The following is a 17,051-nucleotide window of genomic DNA, read 5'->3' on the forward strand; positions in this document are numbered from 1 at the left end:
ACCGTGGGCACTGGCCAACATGGAATCTCATCAGGACCCATTCCCTTCTTTGGCTCAGCCAGCAGCGAAGGCCTGGTCTCAGTGAGGGTATCTGAGGAGTCTCAGAGCCCCATGACATAGTCCATGGAATCCCTGGCCGGGAGGCCTATCCTCACCCACCCTGGGGTCCTAAGGACCCACAGATACATGACACCTGCGTTAGGGTCTTCTGTTGGAGACACTTAAAGCGCTAGGAAGGAGGCCCTGCCCAGGAGGACTTCCCCTGGGAGGGATGAGTTCTTCTGCCAGACAGCAGTCCTCCCCTAAGGAGAAATGCTTCTCCCAGGGGATGCTGGGAATATCCAGAAGCTTTCAGACCAGCCAGTGCCTTTCCCACCTGGAAAGAAAATTGCCTTTTTCATCGAAATCAGGGATTCTCAGTCTTGGCACTATGGATATGTGGAGTGAGAACATTTCTTTGTTTGGGGGTGGGGCTGACCTGTGCATGACGGGATGTTTAGCAGCCTCCCTGGCCTCTTCCCACCAGATGCTGGAAGCACTCCCCAGTTGTGTCAACCAAAAATGTCTCCAAACATTGCCAGATGTTCCCTTGGGGGCATCACCCACTGATGTAAGTCAGAGCGTGCTGACCCCGGGCAAGTCTGGGATGGAGAGTACAGGGTTTCCACAAATTCCCAGTACACAGTGGGCTCCAGGTTATAGAAGCTCCTGTCTCAGGGATTTTCTGGACCATTTGTGGTCTGGATTTTTATTTCTTACAACCTAGATTAGTCTCTCTTAGTCAGGAAAGCGAGGTTCCTTAACAAGAGAAGTAATCCATACTAGTTAACATCGTTTGTTAAGGATACTAGCCATCGATTGGAGCATCCTCAAATCCTGACTGGTCACCAGGCGAATTTCCAAAGTTAGCCAACAGCCCCCTCTAGGGGCTAAATAAAATATTTCCTTATTCTGCAGAGTCTTGTAACAAGTTTGACTTCCTTCCTGCAATATTTTGCGAACCTGTTTTACATAGCAATTGCTTTTGTCACATGGGTCCTGTGCACAGAGGCATTCTGAAGGCAGATGCCTCCTATGCTGGGAACGTCTGATTTGGTGACGTGAGTTTGGTAAATGCAGATGCCCTGGCAGCACCAGGATCTCTGGAAGATCCCGAGCAGTGTAGGTTCAGCCTCCACGGATCTTGCATGGACGATGCTTTTGCTTAAGTGTAGCTTCCTTAGCCCAGGGGACATGTCACCTGTCACATGCTGCTGGACTGCTTGGCACAGTGTGGGGCGCATAACTCTCCATGAAAGCTTGTGGACTGTGTCTGTTTTCATCACATCAACAATCGACTCTAGAGGTGCCTTTCATAACGGAATTGCCTCCTTGTTCAAAACAAAACGTGACTCTCATGTCTGGAAGGACTCTTGGCTGTGTTGGGCGCAGGCTCTGGGACACCGGGATGTGGAGGAGGACTTTCAGGCCTGATACTGAGCTGCATGAACACAGCACACCCAGGGCCGGGGAGAGGGGAGGAACAGCAAGAAGACCCCGAGGACACATCTCAGCTGCCCTCCCTCCATCTGGGTTGTGTCCCCAGTTCTTCTTATGGGCTGTAATGGAAGGAGGAGAAAGTGGAAGGGGTTCATGAATGATGATATATTAAAGAGTTTAGTGGATTAATTTTTATGCACATTTAGCCTCTCTGATCTTGTCTGAGCTGCTAGGATGAAGCCGATGTGGTATATGAGGTCAACAGAGTCTCCAGCCAACCTGGGGTTTGTCTTGCATTCATCACCCCGGGGCTGGTATTGCTGCTGCTGCAGAAGCCTCCTAACTGCTCCTGATCTTCCCTCCTGCCCTGCCCCACCCTCCTCTCATCTGTCCACACTTCCTAAAACACAGATCTGACTGCAGCTCTTTAGTGGCGTTCCCTTGCTCTTAGGAGAAAAAGCAAACTCTAACAGGGACCACAGGGCCTTGCGAGGTCTGGTATCCACCACCCCTCCAGCCCAGCTGATGCCGTTGCCCCCATCCAGCCTCTGTCTCCTCTCACGGCCTCATAGGTGCCACACCCCGTGCCTACCACAGGGCCTTGGCACATGACAGTCTTCTCTCTGGAACCCTGCTGCCCCCTCCCATCCCCTTTGCCTCATTAGCTCCTAACCATTGTTCACATCTCAACAGGGCTCACTCACGACTTCAAGAGCCACCCCTGCCCACCTTGATAAGATCAGACCCCCCCTCTTTCGCTCTTAAGAACTGTCTGTATATTTTGTTGCTGGGATGGGGGAGGGGATGGTAGATACATTGCTTTATTTCTCATCCAAGTTTGGAACCGGTTGAGATAGAGGCAAAGCAGCCACAGAGATCTGCATGTCAGCTCTATAACTGATGAGGCCAAATTGGGGGACCCTGTGTCCACGAAGAGCCTGCTCATGCTTACCCCTGAACTAAACTGCCCGCCCCCAACACAGACAGAGACGTGGCCCCGGTCACAGGCTTCTACCATGGGGACACCCCCAAAACACATTGAGAGGAGTGGCGAGGGGGCCCAGGTTTGGTGGGGGGGTTAAGGTGGGGTGGGAGGATGGGAGGGTGTCTGAAACTTGTACATTTGGGCAAGGAGAGTTTCATAAAAAGCCAATAAAATTACAAAAGGTATAAAAGAGAATACTGTATATGTTTAGAATGAGAGACGAGAGCAGAACAAATATTTTTAGAACCTGATGAACTCCACAAAATCACAAATACAAAAATATAATTTTTTAAGTCAATGAATTGCCTAACCCACTTCTGTAATACTTTGTTCTAACGTTTCTCCACTCACTGTTGTGTGCATCGGATGCCTAGATTTCCATGGACCAGTTTCTGGCTCTGCACACTTGCCTCAGTGCTCCCTCTCCTCGTTGCTGGGCGCACTTCCGGTCTGGGCGCACTTCCGGTCTGGGCGCACTTCCGGTCTGGGCGCACTTCCGGTGCCAGGTGCCACGGGACGCATTTGCGTCGTGTCCCCTGGCCTGCGCTCCGTGTCACGATGCAGGGGAGTTGGCACAGGGGGTGGCCATTTGTGCCTGGGCTGGCTGGAATTACGTCCACTGGACACATGCCCATCCCCACTGAACCCAACTCAATCTGCCCTAACCCAGATCCCAGATACGCCCGTGGCCTCCCAGTGTCACCTGATGAGCGTCACTAACTTCGAGGTAAATTTTGCATCCAAGGAAGTGTGTCCTGAGGCCCGTCATCTCCGTGGAGGGAGGAAGGGAGCCACTTAGCACTCTCAGTTCTGAAAAATCAGGTGCTTTCCCTCTGCTGGGGAAGAATGAGTGAGACAGAGGCCAGGAGAACCTCCATGTTTGTCCCCCAGAGAGCGGACGCCCCTCTCTGGGGGACATGAGGAGTGGGAGATGAGCATTCTCTACTCCCTGCAAAATGCTTCCTTTATAGCACTTAGCATGGTGTGTAATTAGATGCTTTGGGTAATAATTTGGTTAATATCTGACCTTCCCCCTGGAATATATACCCATTGCTTTCCCCTACTAGCACGATGCCTAGTACTGAATAGGCACTCCTCGTACACTGGTGGAAGGAAAAATGTAGGGAAGGAGGGAGGAGGGAAATTTCATTTTGGTAGAAGCCCTTTTTGTTCAGGAATCTTCTTCTTGCTCTCTTGCTCCACGAATTGACGTCACTGAAGGAACACTTGAAGCCAATGACACCAAATATACTGGCATTTACTGGGACACCAGACCCGACTTACATTGCATGGATTGAAAGCTCACTGGCTTCATGTTGGTAGCTTGAAATTGGCTACAGTGAGAGTACTGGCACCATAGAAGTTAGCAGACACTACAGACTGGGGCTCCCACCCCAGCCCAGCCAAGCTCAGAGTCCAATGTTTATTTAGCAGTGTACCTCAGGACCACTGGGTTAGAAGACCATGCACTGTGGTCACCCTGGTCTACAACCAAGGCTCTGCTGCAGCTTAATGAGGGAAAGGATGGTCTTTTCAATAAATGGCACTGCTTCGATTGGATTCTATATGGAAAAAAAGCAAGCCTTGAGCCCTATTTTACACTGTGTACAAAGATTAATGAGAGATGGGTCATAGACCTAAATGTGAAAGATAAAACTTCTAGAAGGAAACTCAGAAGACTATTGTGGTAGCAGAACAGTGCCCCCTCCCCAAGACTTCCACATCCTAATTCCTGGAACCTGTGACCATGCTATGATCTCTGCAAAGGGGAAGTAAGGGTGCAGATGAATGAATAGGAGAATAGATAGCCTTCCCCTAAAGCTCCCCACCTCCTCCTACCATTTCAAGAGATGAATGAAAAGAACGTTACTTACAAGGAATGCTGGAGCTCAGCCTCCTAGAATTAAGGCTTGTCTGTCTTGCAGCTGCCAGGACACCTGTGCCTGTGCCTCTTGGGAACCTGATGTAGGTCAGGGGTGCTGGCGACCTCAGCAGGTGATGCCAACTGGGCGGTGGTCCGGTGGCTTGGCGGCCGGGCAAAGGCCCCATCAGAGTCGGTCCTACAGGGAGGATGTTAGGGCTGCTTCCGCTTCAGCATCTGCTCCCTGATGGGCTGGGGGGTGATGCGGGAGAGAGGAAGTGCTTTCCAGACAGCAGGGTGGGTAACTGATTGTTGCCGACTTTACTCTTCTGGAAGTTTCTGCATTGTCCTCTAGTAGTCCCAATGGGCCAAGGCCAAATATCAAGTCATTACCCTCCATTCTTGATCTTTCTTAATATTTAGCTTTGTTTCAAGAAAATCCATAACTGACCCTAAGCCACCACCTCTCTGGACCTTAAAGTATCCTAACCCAGTGAGTGTGGGGGGAGAAGACACTAAAAGCATAAAGTAGACGTACGCCCATCCAAAGCCATCCTGCCTCAAATGACAAAGCTTGGCAGTTAGAAGCAAGGAGCTTTGGCCATGTGGGTCCTGGATTTAAATATTGGCTGTGCCACTTCTTGTGTGATCTTAGATGAATTATTGACCTCTCTAGGACTCATCTGTAAAAGATGTTAATAATAGTGCCTACCTTACAGAGCACCTGACATGTAGCATGTGCTGTACAGATAATGCTGCCATCATTATCACCACGACCACCACCACCATCACCATCATCACCATCACCATCACCATCATCATCACTATCATCAGCAGCATCACCATCACCATCATCAGCATCATCATCACCATCACCACCATCACCATCACCATCAGCAGCATCACATGACATCACCATCACCATCATCACGTGACATCACCATCACCACCATCATCACCATCAGCAGCAGCATCATCACCATCAGCAGCAGCAGCATCACCATCAGCATCATCACCACCACCATCATTATCACCATCATCATCATCACCATCAGCATCATCATCACTATCATCAGCAGCATCATCACCATCAGCAGCAGCATCATCACCATCACCACCATCATCATCACCATCAGCATCAGCAGCATTATCACCATCATCACCGTCACCATCAACAGCATCATCACCATCACCATCAGCAGCAGCATCACCATCAGCAGCAGCATCATCACCATCACCACCATCAGCATCATCAGCAGCAGCAGCATCACCATCACCACCATCATCACCATCACCATCAACAGCATCATCACCATCACCATCACCATCAGCAGCAGCATCACCATCAGCAGCAGCATCATCACCATCACCACCATCAGCATCAGCATCAGCATCACCATCACCACCATCATCACCGTCACCATCAACAGCATCATCACCATCATCATCATCATCACCATCATCACCATCATCATCACCATCAGCATCATCACCATCATCACTACTAACTGGTAATCAAGACAAACAACTTTGAGGTTTTACTCCTCCTTAGAATGTATACCTCCCATGGGACTGGAGGTCAGAAATGTGAAGTTTAGGAGCTGGGCACTTCCAATCTGAGGCAGTCTGACCCACATAACACACAGGAAGAGACAGCACACCAAGGAAAGGCTGGGCAGGAGGGAAGGGACATGATGTGATTTCAACCTATTTCACAGAAGCCCTTGGCCGGCCATCGTCCTCCTATTCTCATCCTTGTTCTCATGACCTAACACTCCCCAAATCATGACTGGCTCCCTCTCCTCCCTCCTCTGCTGCCCCGACTACCTAACAAGAGCGAGTCCTGGGGAAGCAAGCACCACTGTCCACTACTACAAAGGGGAGCACAAAGCATGAGCACCTGAGCAGCCATCACTTAAATGCAAACACCCCAGTCAGGGAGTGGGCCATTTATTTTCTTTATTTTTTCACAAGCGCTGAATTCAGAAATAAGAGTCACAATAAGTCAGCTGTTAAGTAAAAATGAGGGTGATTACAAAGGAAAACTATGTACAAAACTTTAAAAATCTGACGGCCTCGTCATCCGCCTGGGAGGGACCAGGACACGGGCACCGGGAGCAGCTGTGGCCACACCGTGGTCAGCCCTGAATGAGGGTGGGAGACCCCTTTCTGAGTGTGAACCTGGCTAGGCCTGCAGCCTGGAGCGGGCTGGAAGGACACACACAGACCGGAAAGACGTCATGGCGAGTTACAGGTGCCACGGAGACCAGGGTTCCTGACACAGGACGAGAGTGATGCTTCTCTGGCGGTGGGGCGGGCTTCCTTCTCGTGTAGACCTGGGGGAGGGGATGATGAGGACACATCTTCCTGCTATGAGTTTTGGAGCTGCCCCCGAAGGCTTGAGGTCTGGGCTTCGTGTCTATGTAGGGCCGTGGCTGTCTTCTGTCGGACGCACTCACAGACTCGCAGACGTAACTTAGTAACATGCATCAACTATCCTAGAACAGCTACAGGGGTGCAAGGGAACCACTCAGAGAACCGTGGAGCCCGTGGCGTCAGAAGTGGGAGGGACAGTACAAGACGAGGCTGGAACCTGTGTTCACTAAGGAGGGGCCTGGAGACGCCATGCTCTGAGGTGGACTCAGATGAACACACGACTGTGGGCAAGGGATTTCCAAGCAAACACACCACACTAGTACCAATTCTTCCTAAACCAAAAAGGAAAGAACATCATTCCATTTTCCCCCCATCAGTACCAAACGATACTGTGGGTTTCCAAACACTGACAGGGCAAGGGATGGACATCCTTCCCAGAATCCTTCACACTCGCTCATCCACGAGTTGCCTTCACCCGAGGCTGGTGATGTTGGAGCGGCCACCAGGGGGTGCCACGATGCGGTGGCCGGTGCGCCGGGGGTTGTTGTCATCTATCTGGGCACCTGGAAGAGACAGAGCCAGTCACTCCAGCGAGATCTGCTGACACCAGCTCCATGTGCTGCTCCCGCGGGCTGGGTGCCCTCTCATGTCATGTCCCCCAGCCTCTGGGACGCCGAGCCCTCGTCTCAACACGCCTTCCATCCTCACCATCCTTCAGCCCAGGATGACCTCTGGGAAGGCTCCCTGACCTCCACGGGGTCCGTTGCTCCCTCTTCTACACCGCCCCAGGCCCCGGGGCCACCCTCCTGCAGCCCTGACCACCCTGTGCTCTTTCTTGTCTGGCTTCATGTTCTTGAGACAAGTGGGCAAACACTTACTGAGTGCCTACTGTGTGCAGGCGCAGACTTGGTGCTTTAACATGTGCTGCTGAATTCAGGGCTCACAGCAATCCTATGAAGGGAGTGTTGTTTTAGCCCCAGTTTACAGATGAGGAATTTGAGGCCCAGGTCACGCATTGTAGGGGGCACCACTGGAGGGCAGGGAAGCCAGGATCGTAGCCCCACTGGCTTGTCCCCAAAGCCCCAGCTCCTACCACACACTCACGACGACACTTGGCAGCGTCCGTGGTTCCCAGAGTGTTTTATGTGCTACGCGTGGGAGCACACGTATGTGCATTTGTATATTGTGTGCATGTGTGTGTGTATCTGTGCATGTGTGTGCACACGTGCGTGCTTGTGTGTGAACACTTGGAGCTGGATTTACCCACCCTGTTTGCAATGGGCAGGTCTGCGTGGGGATGGGGGGGCGGCCTTGTTTGTTTTAAATCTGCAAAGCCAACCATCCACTCCAATCTCACGCATTCTCTTGCAGTTAAAGAAAGACTTAAAATTGGAGCACTAAGCTCAGTGCCTGGCGCTCAGTGACTATGTATTAAATGAAGACTGGGTGACGGATAATGCTGGGAAGGAGGGATGTTGGGGAGAGGGGTCCAGTCGGGAGACTTCATTTCCAGCGCAAAAGGTGCCTGGAATTTGGGTAATTTGGAGTCAGACAATCTTCTCTCCTGGCCTCATTTCCTTTTCTGTAAAATAAGAGCCGACTCCTATCCACAGTATTGTGTAATCTATTGCCTCAAACCACAGGATCAATTTTATGGCAAAGCAGGTGTAACAATGAGCACACGACAACAGGATTCAATGGATTCACCGTGAACCTCATTGATCGGAAGAAGCTGGCCTGACACGAAGTTGGGATGGTCTACATTGAGAGCTCTGCTAGGCTGTCTGCTAGGGTCAGGCGCTGCCTCCCAGGGTACAGTATGTGTACTGAACCAATGCCCGATATTCGATGTCATGTTCCCAGGAACCAGGAGGTGGAAACTGGATTATCCCCTCTCACCATCACTCCCAATGACTTCACCAAAGAGGAAATTTAAAATAAACACATGAAAGATGCTGAACTTCATAAGGAATCAAAGATTTACCAATTAAGACTTCAATGAAAACAACAGTGACAAAAATAACTAGATGAGGTCCTTCTACCTCTGACTTTATATGATCTGTGTAAGCCACAACGAATTTGGTTTAGAGTACTGACTTTGATTTTCTCTCATTGTTTCATTGATAGACAGTGTGTCTTCCTGACCCAGAAATCAGGCCAAGTGCTTAATATCTTTCTACCTCATAAGCATCTGTACCTTGCATCTGTACCTTTCTACCTCATAAGCATCTGTACCAGTTGTGTTTAGGGTCCATTTGTGCAAAAATATTAGTTTTCTTTAGACACTGGATCACACGGTGTGGGAGATACTCTTCCATGACAGGCTCAGGGAAAGTGAGATGGACTGGACTGGCGGACCCTCTGATTCATGCTCCCCACTGCGTAATCCCTGAATGGATGGTAGGTTGTCACCCCCGCAATTTAAACTGGTATTTCATCTTCTCTCTGCCCCTTCCATTCTCTCTTTTGCCAACTACATCGCCTTTTCTGTTTAAATGTCCTTCACTCCTGCTGGACCAGAAGTCAGCCCATTGAGGAAACTCAGCCCTGTTTTTACAACCCATGAGGTAAGAATAGTTTTTTGCATTTTTAAATGGTTCCATTTCAAATGGTCTTAGATATTGCCTCTTGGCTCACAAAGCTTAAAATATTTACTACCTGGCCTTTTAAGAAAAAGTTTGCCGACCTCTAGAATAGACTGAGCCTGCCCAGCTGTGTCTTATTCATCACCGTATTCCTGGCACCTAGCACAGCATATAACTCATGCTAACACCTCAAATATTCGAAATTCCAAGGCAATGTCCCGAAAGGTGCACACCTGCCCTTGTGTGGCGATCTGATGAAACTGCAGACACACGTCCCAAGAGCCTTCAGAAAGTCTGAAGGACCACGTGAACTTTTGATTTTGTCTGCACACATTTGTTGAGAACCAAGTCCTGGCATTTTGACGCTAAATGTCTTGGAGCCTTAATTTCCTCCTTAAAGAAACAGGAATAATACCACTCTACACACAGGGCGGTTGTGAAGATGAAACAGTCATGAGTTATGAGAGTGTGTGCTGAACTACCATGGATGGCTGAAGACCCGACCCAGAACGTACATCCAGCAAAGGCAGCTACCCTGATTCCCCTCTCCACACATAGCTTCATGGGTAAGAGTGTAAAATGTCCCCAAGAGTGTTAAGGAAGAGCCTAAGGACAATTTTCAGGCAGACTCTTCATAAACCAGGGTCAGGTATCTCTGTGCTGCTCCCACGGACCCTCTCTGCTCTCTGACCTCCCCCAGCCCTCTCTGCTCAACCGCAGGAGGGGAGGGGAGGGGAACCCACACTCCCATCTTTGGCTCCTCATCGAGTGCCTGAGGCTGAGGGTCCATTTCTCAGGAGTTCAGGGCTCTGGGAGCCACTGTGGGGTGGAGAACCTTGGCCGCTGTAGTTTCTTACCTGATAAACTGAAGTTGGACTGGTGGAGGTTTCTGATCGGTGGAGGCTGGTGTTTGGAAGGCGAGGATTTGACAGAAGGAGCAGGAGTTGCATATTTGGGTGTGGCTGGCACCTCATACACAGGACCGTCATACATGCCCCTGGGAACCCCTTGCAACCCAGAAACCTAAACAGAGGACAAGAAGAGCAACTGATTGACAAGATGCACGTATGCATTCCCGTGTGCAGGAGAGTGACCATGGTCTCCTTGGGGATACACACATGTACACACAAACATGCACACACCTGCTTGTACACACACCACACAAGGCACCCGCTCACACATGCATACACACGTGCACAGGCGTACATATATGCATGCACACAAACATGTGCGCACGTATACATATGCATGCACATCCCACACACACACTCCACATACACATAATTCACACGTGTGTGTACATGCACACACATGCCTGCACACACACTAATATGCATAGTACACAATCACATGCATACACACGTGCACAGGCATACATATATGCATGCACACAAACGTGCAACACATACATATGCATGCACACCCCACACACACACTCCACACATGTGCATGTACATGCACACACATGCCTGCACACACACTAATATGCATAGTACACAACCACATGCATACACACAATTCACACATGTACGTGCACACACATGCCTGCATACACACCAACATGTTTAATATACACACTAACATATATAACACACACATACAATCCAACACACATTCATAAAAAGACAGGCAAGTGCACACTCACGTGCATACACACATATACATACACACACAAGCACAGACACATACACAGCTTCGTGCAGGAGGACTCCGAAGCTATTTCCAAGAGGAAAACACTTCCCTGACACCCTCACAAGGACCCCTGAATCGGGGACTGGTGGCATCAGGGGGTCGTCTTCATTGTGGATTTGGGGGCAGGTAGTTTGGGAGGTGATCCCGCAAAGGAGGAGGGAGAGAGGAAGGGAGAACACCTACCACAGGGAGAGAGAACGAGAGGGCCGCCTCTGAGGGCACCTGGCTCAGGGCTACTGCAGGGAGCAAACCTCCTGGGCCCCAGGGAGGATGGGACACAGCACACAGCCTCCATCCCCATGGGTTGAGGGCCGTCCTGGGAGAGAGAGCCATGAGGCAAAGAAGCCAAAAGCTGCAGGGGCTCGGGTGGGAGACTGGGAGCCTGCTGGTGAGCTCAGAGCCAGCCAGGGGAGTGTGGGCGTCCGTCCCAGGCCCTGGGAGACAGAGTGTGGCCAGGAACATGTGCAGGTTCCCACTGTGAGTCAGTGACAGTGCCCCGACCCCACCTTCACGTCCCTCTTCCCCTGCACAGGTGACAGCGCCCGACCCCAGCCCTAGGCTCCCTCCTCTACAACGAAGGGGTCCTTTTTCAGCACCAATATCAAGGGCCCAGAGCTGCTTGGTGATAACCCATCCTCTGCCCCCAGCAGCCCTGCTGTCCTGACGCCCTGGGACCTCATTGTCTCTGCCCCATCCCTCTTAATACCTGCTTCCTGCGCCTCTGGGCTTCCCTGGTTCCAGCCGGTTCCAAGCCTGTGTTCCTGGCCCCCAGTTCCCTTCAGTGACCTCTGAACTCAGCTTGGCCAGATGTAGGTTCCGGGGCAGGGCCTGTCCCCCACCTGGCCTGGCCTCTGTGCTCTGCCGTCAGGTATGCGGGGAGGGTGGCCCTGTGCCAGGGGACCTGTCCGCCTGGCCACCGCAGATCACGTCTTGGCATCGAGGTCAGGCATCCACCTCTCACAGATGCCGTTAACCACAGACCTCAGGTTCAAACTGATTTAGAGGGAATGAAGCCAGCCAAAGTGTGTTTCTGCCCCCTTGGTGGGTGTCCCAAACAGGAGTTTACACAAGTCCCTTTGTCTCTCAGCAGCCTGCTGTGGCCACATCGCTATCCCTGGCCATCTTTCGGATCTAACTTGCTAATTCTCCATGTCCATCATTTCCCCATCTGACGCATAACATCTGTGCAATTTGGTATCCTTGACTGGGGATGCTACACTTTAAGGCATGGAGAGGGACAGTAAACAGACATAGAGCATTGTGATGGTTGGCCTGGGAGTCTGGGAATGCCAGGTCTCTGGGCTCTTGCATCTAAATTGGTGGCACTGGTGCCACTTATGAAGCACAAGAAGAGTGGGACCATACACAGGTGGGCACACATGCACACACACATATACAAGCACATAAGCGAGCACAGGAGCACATACACACAGGAGCACCACGTGCATATACACATACACCCATGCACATACACACACAGACATACACATATACACGTGCACATACACAAATAAAGCTGGGCTTTCTGGCAGACATCAGCCGTTTTAGTGCGGGAAGCAGGTTGTCATGGTGATGGGAGGGACTTAATTAGGGAAGATGATTGATCACAGACGGGAGTCTTTCTGAAGCATGAGCCAACTTCCTCCTCTGAACTGGACTGGAGACGGGACAGAGCCTGTGCCTACTCCATGCCCTTTGACCTCCTGAGTCCACGCTAAGACTCCTCAAGAAAAAGAGGGGAAGGAGGATGCAGAATGGAAGGGGAGCAAGGAGGAGAAAAGAGGGCAGATCGAAGGGAGTCTAGATGCAGTTCTGCCACCCCTCGAGTGGGCTAGGGCGGTTTATTTTTACCAAACGGCACTAAGGGCTTCAGAGCTCTCCCAGCCGTGTGATGCTGGACAGTCCTGCACTGCTTTGAGCGCCAGGGTTCTGATCTGCAGAAGGAAGGTCACGACACCTAAAAGAGGGGGTGGTGAAGACCCCCCCCCCCGCAAGATGATGCAGGATGTGCGTCCTGGCTGGTGTACTCCCAGGACTCTTCCCATCACCCCACGTGCACAACCCTTTACAGTTGGCAAATCCCTGGCACCTCCCCGGTCTCGTCTGGTCCTCACTCCAGCCTGAGACGCAGGCAGGTCACGTCCCAGCTCATCTGACACGTGAGGAAGGGGAGGCTCGTGCAGCTGTGACATTTGTTCGCTCTCTGCACACGGCAGACCCTGGCTCCGCATACCTTGTTCCTGATCCTGACGCGCTGGTAGAGGTACTCGGGGAAGGGCTTCCTCGGGATGAAGCGGCCCACGCCCTTGTTGACGTTGACGTTGCCGTCCTCAAAGACGACCTTGCCCTGGCTGATGACCACCAACGGGGAGCCGTGGCACTCCATGCCTTCGAAGATGTTGTACTCCACAGCCTGCACGGCAAGAACCACGGGCTTTTATCCAGCTTCCAAGGCTTCTCTCCGCATCAGCCCCGTTCATCCCAATGGTGATTCTGCTACACATCCTATCACAGGCATTTTCCAATGCTTGTTCTTTCTGGAAAACACCTTTAGGACCGTGTAATATTCTTTGGTACACTTTCATTTGCATAATCAGCCCCTCACGGTTGGGCTTTTACGTTGCTGGTGGTTTTATATACTCTAACTAATATCGTCTGGGGCATGGTGAAAGTGAATGGGGCTCCTGGAGTTAGGCAATGAAGCCACTCTGACTATAACTGAACATTTTGGGGTCTTCTTTTAAAAACATTTTCTTTCATTTTTCCTAAAATTAAATTACTGGGTCAAAGGACATGAGCTTTTGAAAGGCTGCCAAATTATTTTCTGAAGGCATCGGACCGATTGACGTGACATCGGCAGTGGGGGAATATTTCATAATTTCATGTCTATGAAATCCCCTCCGGCACTAGGTAAAGTCATTTTTATTTATTTATTTATTTACTAATTTGAAAGACAAAACATTTCCTAGAATATATGCATTCCTTTCATTAGTCCTAAAGTGACTACAACTACCACCAGCCAAACTCTTTGATTATTCAAAAAGTAGGTAAAAAATACGGTAAAAAGTCGAACGGCACAAAAGATATATATAATTTTAAAAAGCAGGTCTCTCTTTGACCTCAGACTGAGATGCCTGCCTCACACTGACCTTTCTGGAACCCCAGATATTTTCTGTGCGTGAGTAACTTTCTCATGTTCCAAGCGCTCTGGACAGTTTCACCTTAGTTTTTCTCCTTACCTCAGAGAATGCTCCCCATCAGTGAACGTTCCTGTGTCGTGGGTTAAAAATGTTTTGATATTCCTTAAACTGCTGCACTGGATTCCACCCCAGGGACATACTATCATTTACCTATCCAATTCTCAGGGACAAGCACGTGGGTCTTTGCCCTGCTTTTGCTAAAAAAGCACAATAAACACACTTGAGTGTCCACACCGGCACGTGTGAGTATCTTTGTAGATGTGGACTTTGGGCCAAAGCGTAAACGGATTATAACTTGGACAGATTTGCCTTCCAAAAAAGGCAGCGTTGATTTCCATTCCCGACAAAACTCCATGAGTTTGTCAGCATGCTAGTTCCACCTCAACTCCATCCTATTAAACCCCTGCATCTCAGACACTGGCGCAGGTAAAAACAGCATCTCACTGCAGTGATTTGTATTTGAGATCGGATCTGTTTTTAAATGAATAGAAACCCTTTGTATATTTCTTCTTCTGTCACTGCGTTTTTGCGCCCTGTTCTATTAGGTTCTTGGTATTTTCCTTAATGGTTTCTAAGGACATATTCAATGTTAAAAAATCTCTCCCTTTGTTTGTCCTGTGTATTGCCAATACTGTGTATTACCAAACTTCCCTGTCTGTCCTCTGCCTTTTGATCTCATAAAGTAATAAATATTATCATTTGCTGCAATATAGAGGGTTTTTTTTCTTGGTTTAATTTGTATGTAGTCAGTGGTCAAACAGACCAATCTTCTCCTTTGTATTTTCTAAGTTTTGTGTCTTGCTCAGAAAGGTCTTCTCCCCTTCAAAATGATCATTTTAAAAAATGTGTTTTATTCTAGTCCTTTTATAACTTTATTTTATTTCAATCTTCCACCCATTTTGAATTAGTTTTGTGGTCAAGAGTACAGCAGCCGCCTAGCCCTATGAGCCGGGTATTCAAACACAATTGGTTGAATAACTGTCTTTGTGTAATTTTAACAGTCTCCTTTGTTGAAACCAAACTCTCATATATGCGGTCGGTCTATTGCCTGGCTCTCTTTTCTCTTCTGCTAATACCAAACTGCCTCAATCACTGTAGCTTTATAATATGATTTAATAACTGGGATGATTAGCGTTCTCTCTTTAGTTTTTGTTTTCTTAGAAATGTTTTGGCTATTCTCAAATTGTCCATCTAGGAACTCTGTTTTTCTAGTTAAAAAACAATTCCATTCCATTTTCTGATGCGATGGCTTCAAGTTTATAGATTAAATGAGAAAGAACTGATGTTTTTACTCTACTGAATGTTTTTAGCATAAAAGGACTTGCGCTTATGGAACTCTTTAGTTTTGATTGTTATTAGAAACAGGATTTTGATTTCCATTCTGTTTTTCAAAGTGCTCTTTAATTATCTCATAGAAAAGGTATCAATTCTTTATATTGATTTGGAATCAGCTGATGGATTCTCTTATTGTTTTTGATGGTTTTTAGGTGCGTACTCAGGGCTTCGGGGAAACAATCATGTTGATTTTTTACAAACAGCTGCTAATACTATGCTTTAGACTCTTTGTGGCCGCTGCCTCCCAGGCCCCAGGCAGAAGATCTGTTTTCAGTTTTAACATGAGCTCATCTAACACTTCCTGAGTCACCCTGAAGTGACCCCGCTAGGCAGTAATTTACAATTTTGCTGAAGCCCAAATGTGGATTGTAAATACTGAAAGGCAGTGCAAGAAGCAAATCACTCACCTCCCAGTCAAAACTAGACAACTGCCCAACTCACTCAGCGCAGCATGGTCTGTTAGTTGTCTTCTTAGTGGAAGGACACATTACACGCCACAGTGGCATTCCTCAATTGGGGAATTCTTATGAGGCTCAGGTTATATTACCCACAGATGTCACGGTCTATATTTCACAACTACATGGAGTTTTTGGCTGTTGTTGTTTGTTTAATTTTTCTATTTCTGGCCACGCCGCATGGCTTGCGGGATCTTAGTTCCCCGACCAGGGATCGAACCCGTGGCCTTGGCAGTGAGAGCACAGAGTCCTAACCACTGGACCGCCAGGCAAGTCCCACAACCACATAGAGTTTTAAAAGCTAATTGTTTCTTGCGTCTCCCTCCCACCCTCCCTATCCCACAGGGATATATGTACATGTATAGCTGATTCACTTTGTTATAAAGCAGAAACTAACACACCATTGTAAAGCAATTATACTCCAATAAAGATGTTAAAAAAAATAAATAAAAGCTAATTGTTTCATTTCCTAAAGGTACTTATGAACCATGTAAAAACTCAAATAATACAAAAGACTATGATTTAAAAAACTGTTGTGTCTCCCATCCTGGAGCCCCAGTTCCCCAGTACCTCTCCCAGGAAGCAACTACTGTTCCTCAGTCTTTTATGTCCTATAAAAGATAGCCTGACACTGGCGAGTGGATAAGCATGGTATATGTTTATATCCATCAGTGGATGAATGTGGTTTATCCAAGCAGTGGAAGATTATTCAACCATAAAAAGGAATGGATTGATACCTACTACAGTGTGGATGGGCCTCCAAAACATGATACCAGGTAAAAAGAAACCAGAAACAAAAGGCCACATACTGTGTGATGCCATTTATAGGAAATGTCTCGAATAAACAAATCCAGAAAGAAAGCAGATTTGTGGTTGACAGGGGCCTGGGGAGGAGGAATGGAGAATAATTGCTGACGGGTATTGGGTTTCTTTCTGAGGGGATGAAAACGTTCTGGAATTAGTAGTGGTGATTGTACAACTTTCTCAATATACTAAACACACTACTGCATTGTACATTTTAAAATGGTGAAATTTATGTTACGTGAATTATATCTAAACATAAAGAGTGTAAAAAACCTAGGT

General features: G+C 48.7%; 2 protein-coding genes across 3 annotated transcripts in view; one reads left to right on the forward strand and one right to left on the reverse strand.

Annotated features, from left to right (window-relative positions):
- The first annotated feature begins 98 nt into the window (after positions 1–98).
- On the forward strand, positions 99–6,099 carry LOC309627801 (uncharacterized protein). Its single transcript, XM_082389999.1, has 2 exons — positions 99–5,256; positions 5,297–6,099. The coding sequence occupies exons 1-2, from the start codon at positions 5,078–5,080 to the stop codon at positions 5,838–5,840; spliced, it is 723 nt and encodes a 240-aa protein (XP_082246125.1). The 5' UTR covers positions 99–5,077; the 3' UTR covers positions 5,841–6,099.
- A 141-nt stretch (positions 6,100–6,240) lies between these two features.
- Positions 6,241–17,051, reverse strand: part of CRMP1 (collapsin response mediator protein 1) — a 72,363-nt gene continuing 61,552 nt past the window's right edge. For both annotated transcript variants that reach the window (XM_082389994.1, XM_082389995.1), the window contains exons 12-14: positions 13,212–13,391; positions 10,144–10,309; positions 6,241–7,264 (exon numbers count right to left, since the gene is read on the reverse strand). In XM_082389994.1, coding sequence (XP_082246120.1) covers positions 7,173–7,264; positions 10,144–10,309; positions 13,212–13,391 — 438 coding nt within the window. In that variant the 3' untranslated portion in view covers positions 6,241–7,172. The remainder of the gene's footprint in view (positions 7,265–10,143; positions 10,310–13,211; positions 13,392–17,051) is intronic.

Source organism: Balaenoptera borealis, assembly GCF_965194805.1.
Source record: "Balaenoptera borealis genome assembly, chromosome: 4".
NCBI lineage: Eukaryota > Metazoa > Chordata > Mammalia > Artiodactyla > Balaenopteridae > Balaenoptera > Balaenoptera borealis.

What these genes read in the sequence shown, in the direction of transcription:
- LOC309627801 (XM_082389999.1), top strand. Translation starts at nt 5,078, where the DNA reads ATGCTGCCATCATTATCACCACGACCACCACCACCATCACCATCATCA. An exon ending in ATCACCATCACCATCATCAC is followed by an intron (nt 5,257 to 5,296) that starts GTGACATCACCA and finishes CATCAGCAGCAG; the next exon opens with CATCATCACCATCAGCAGCA.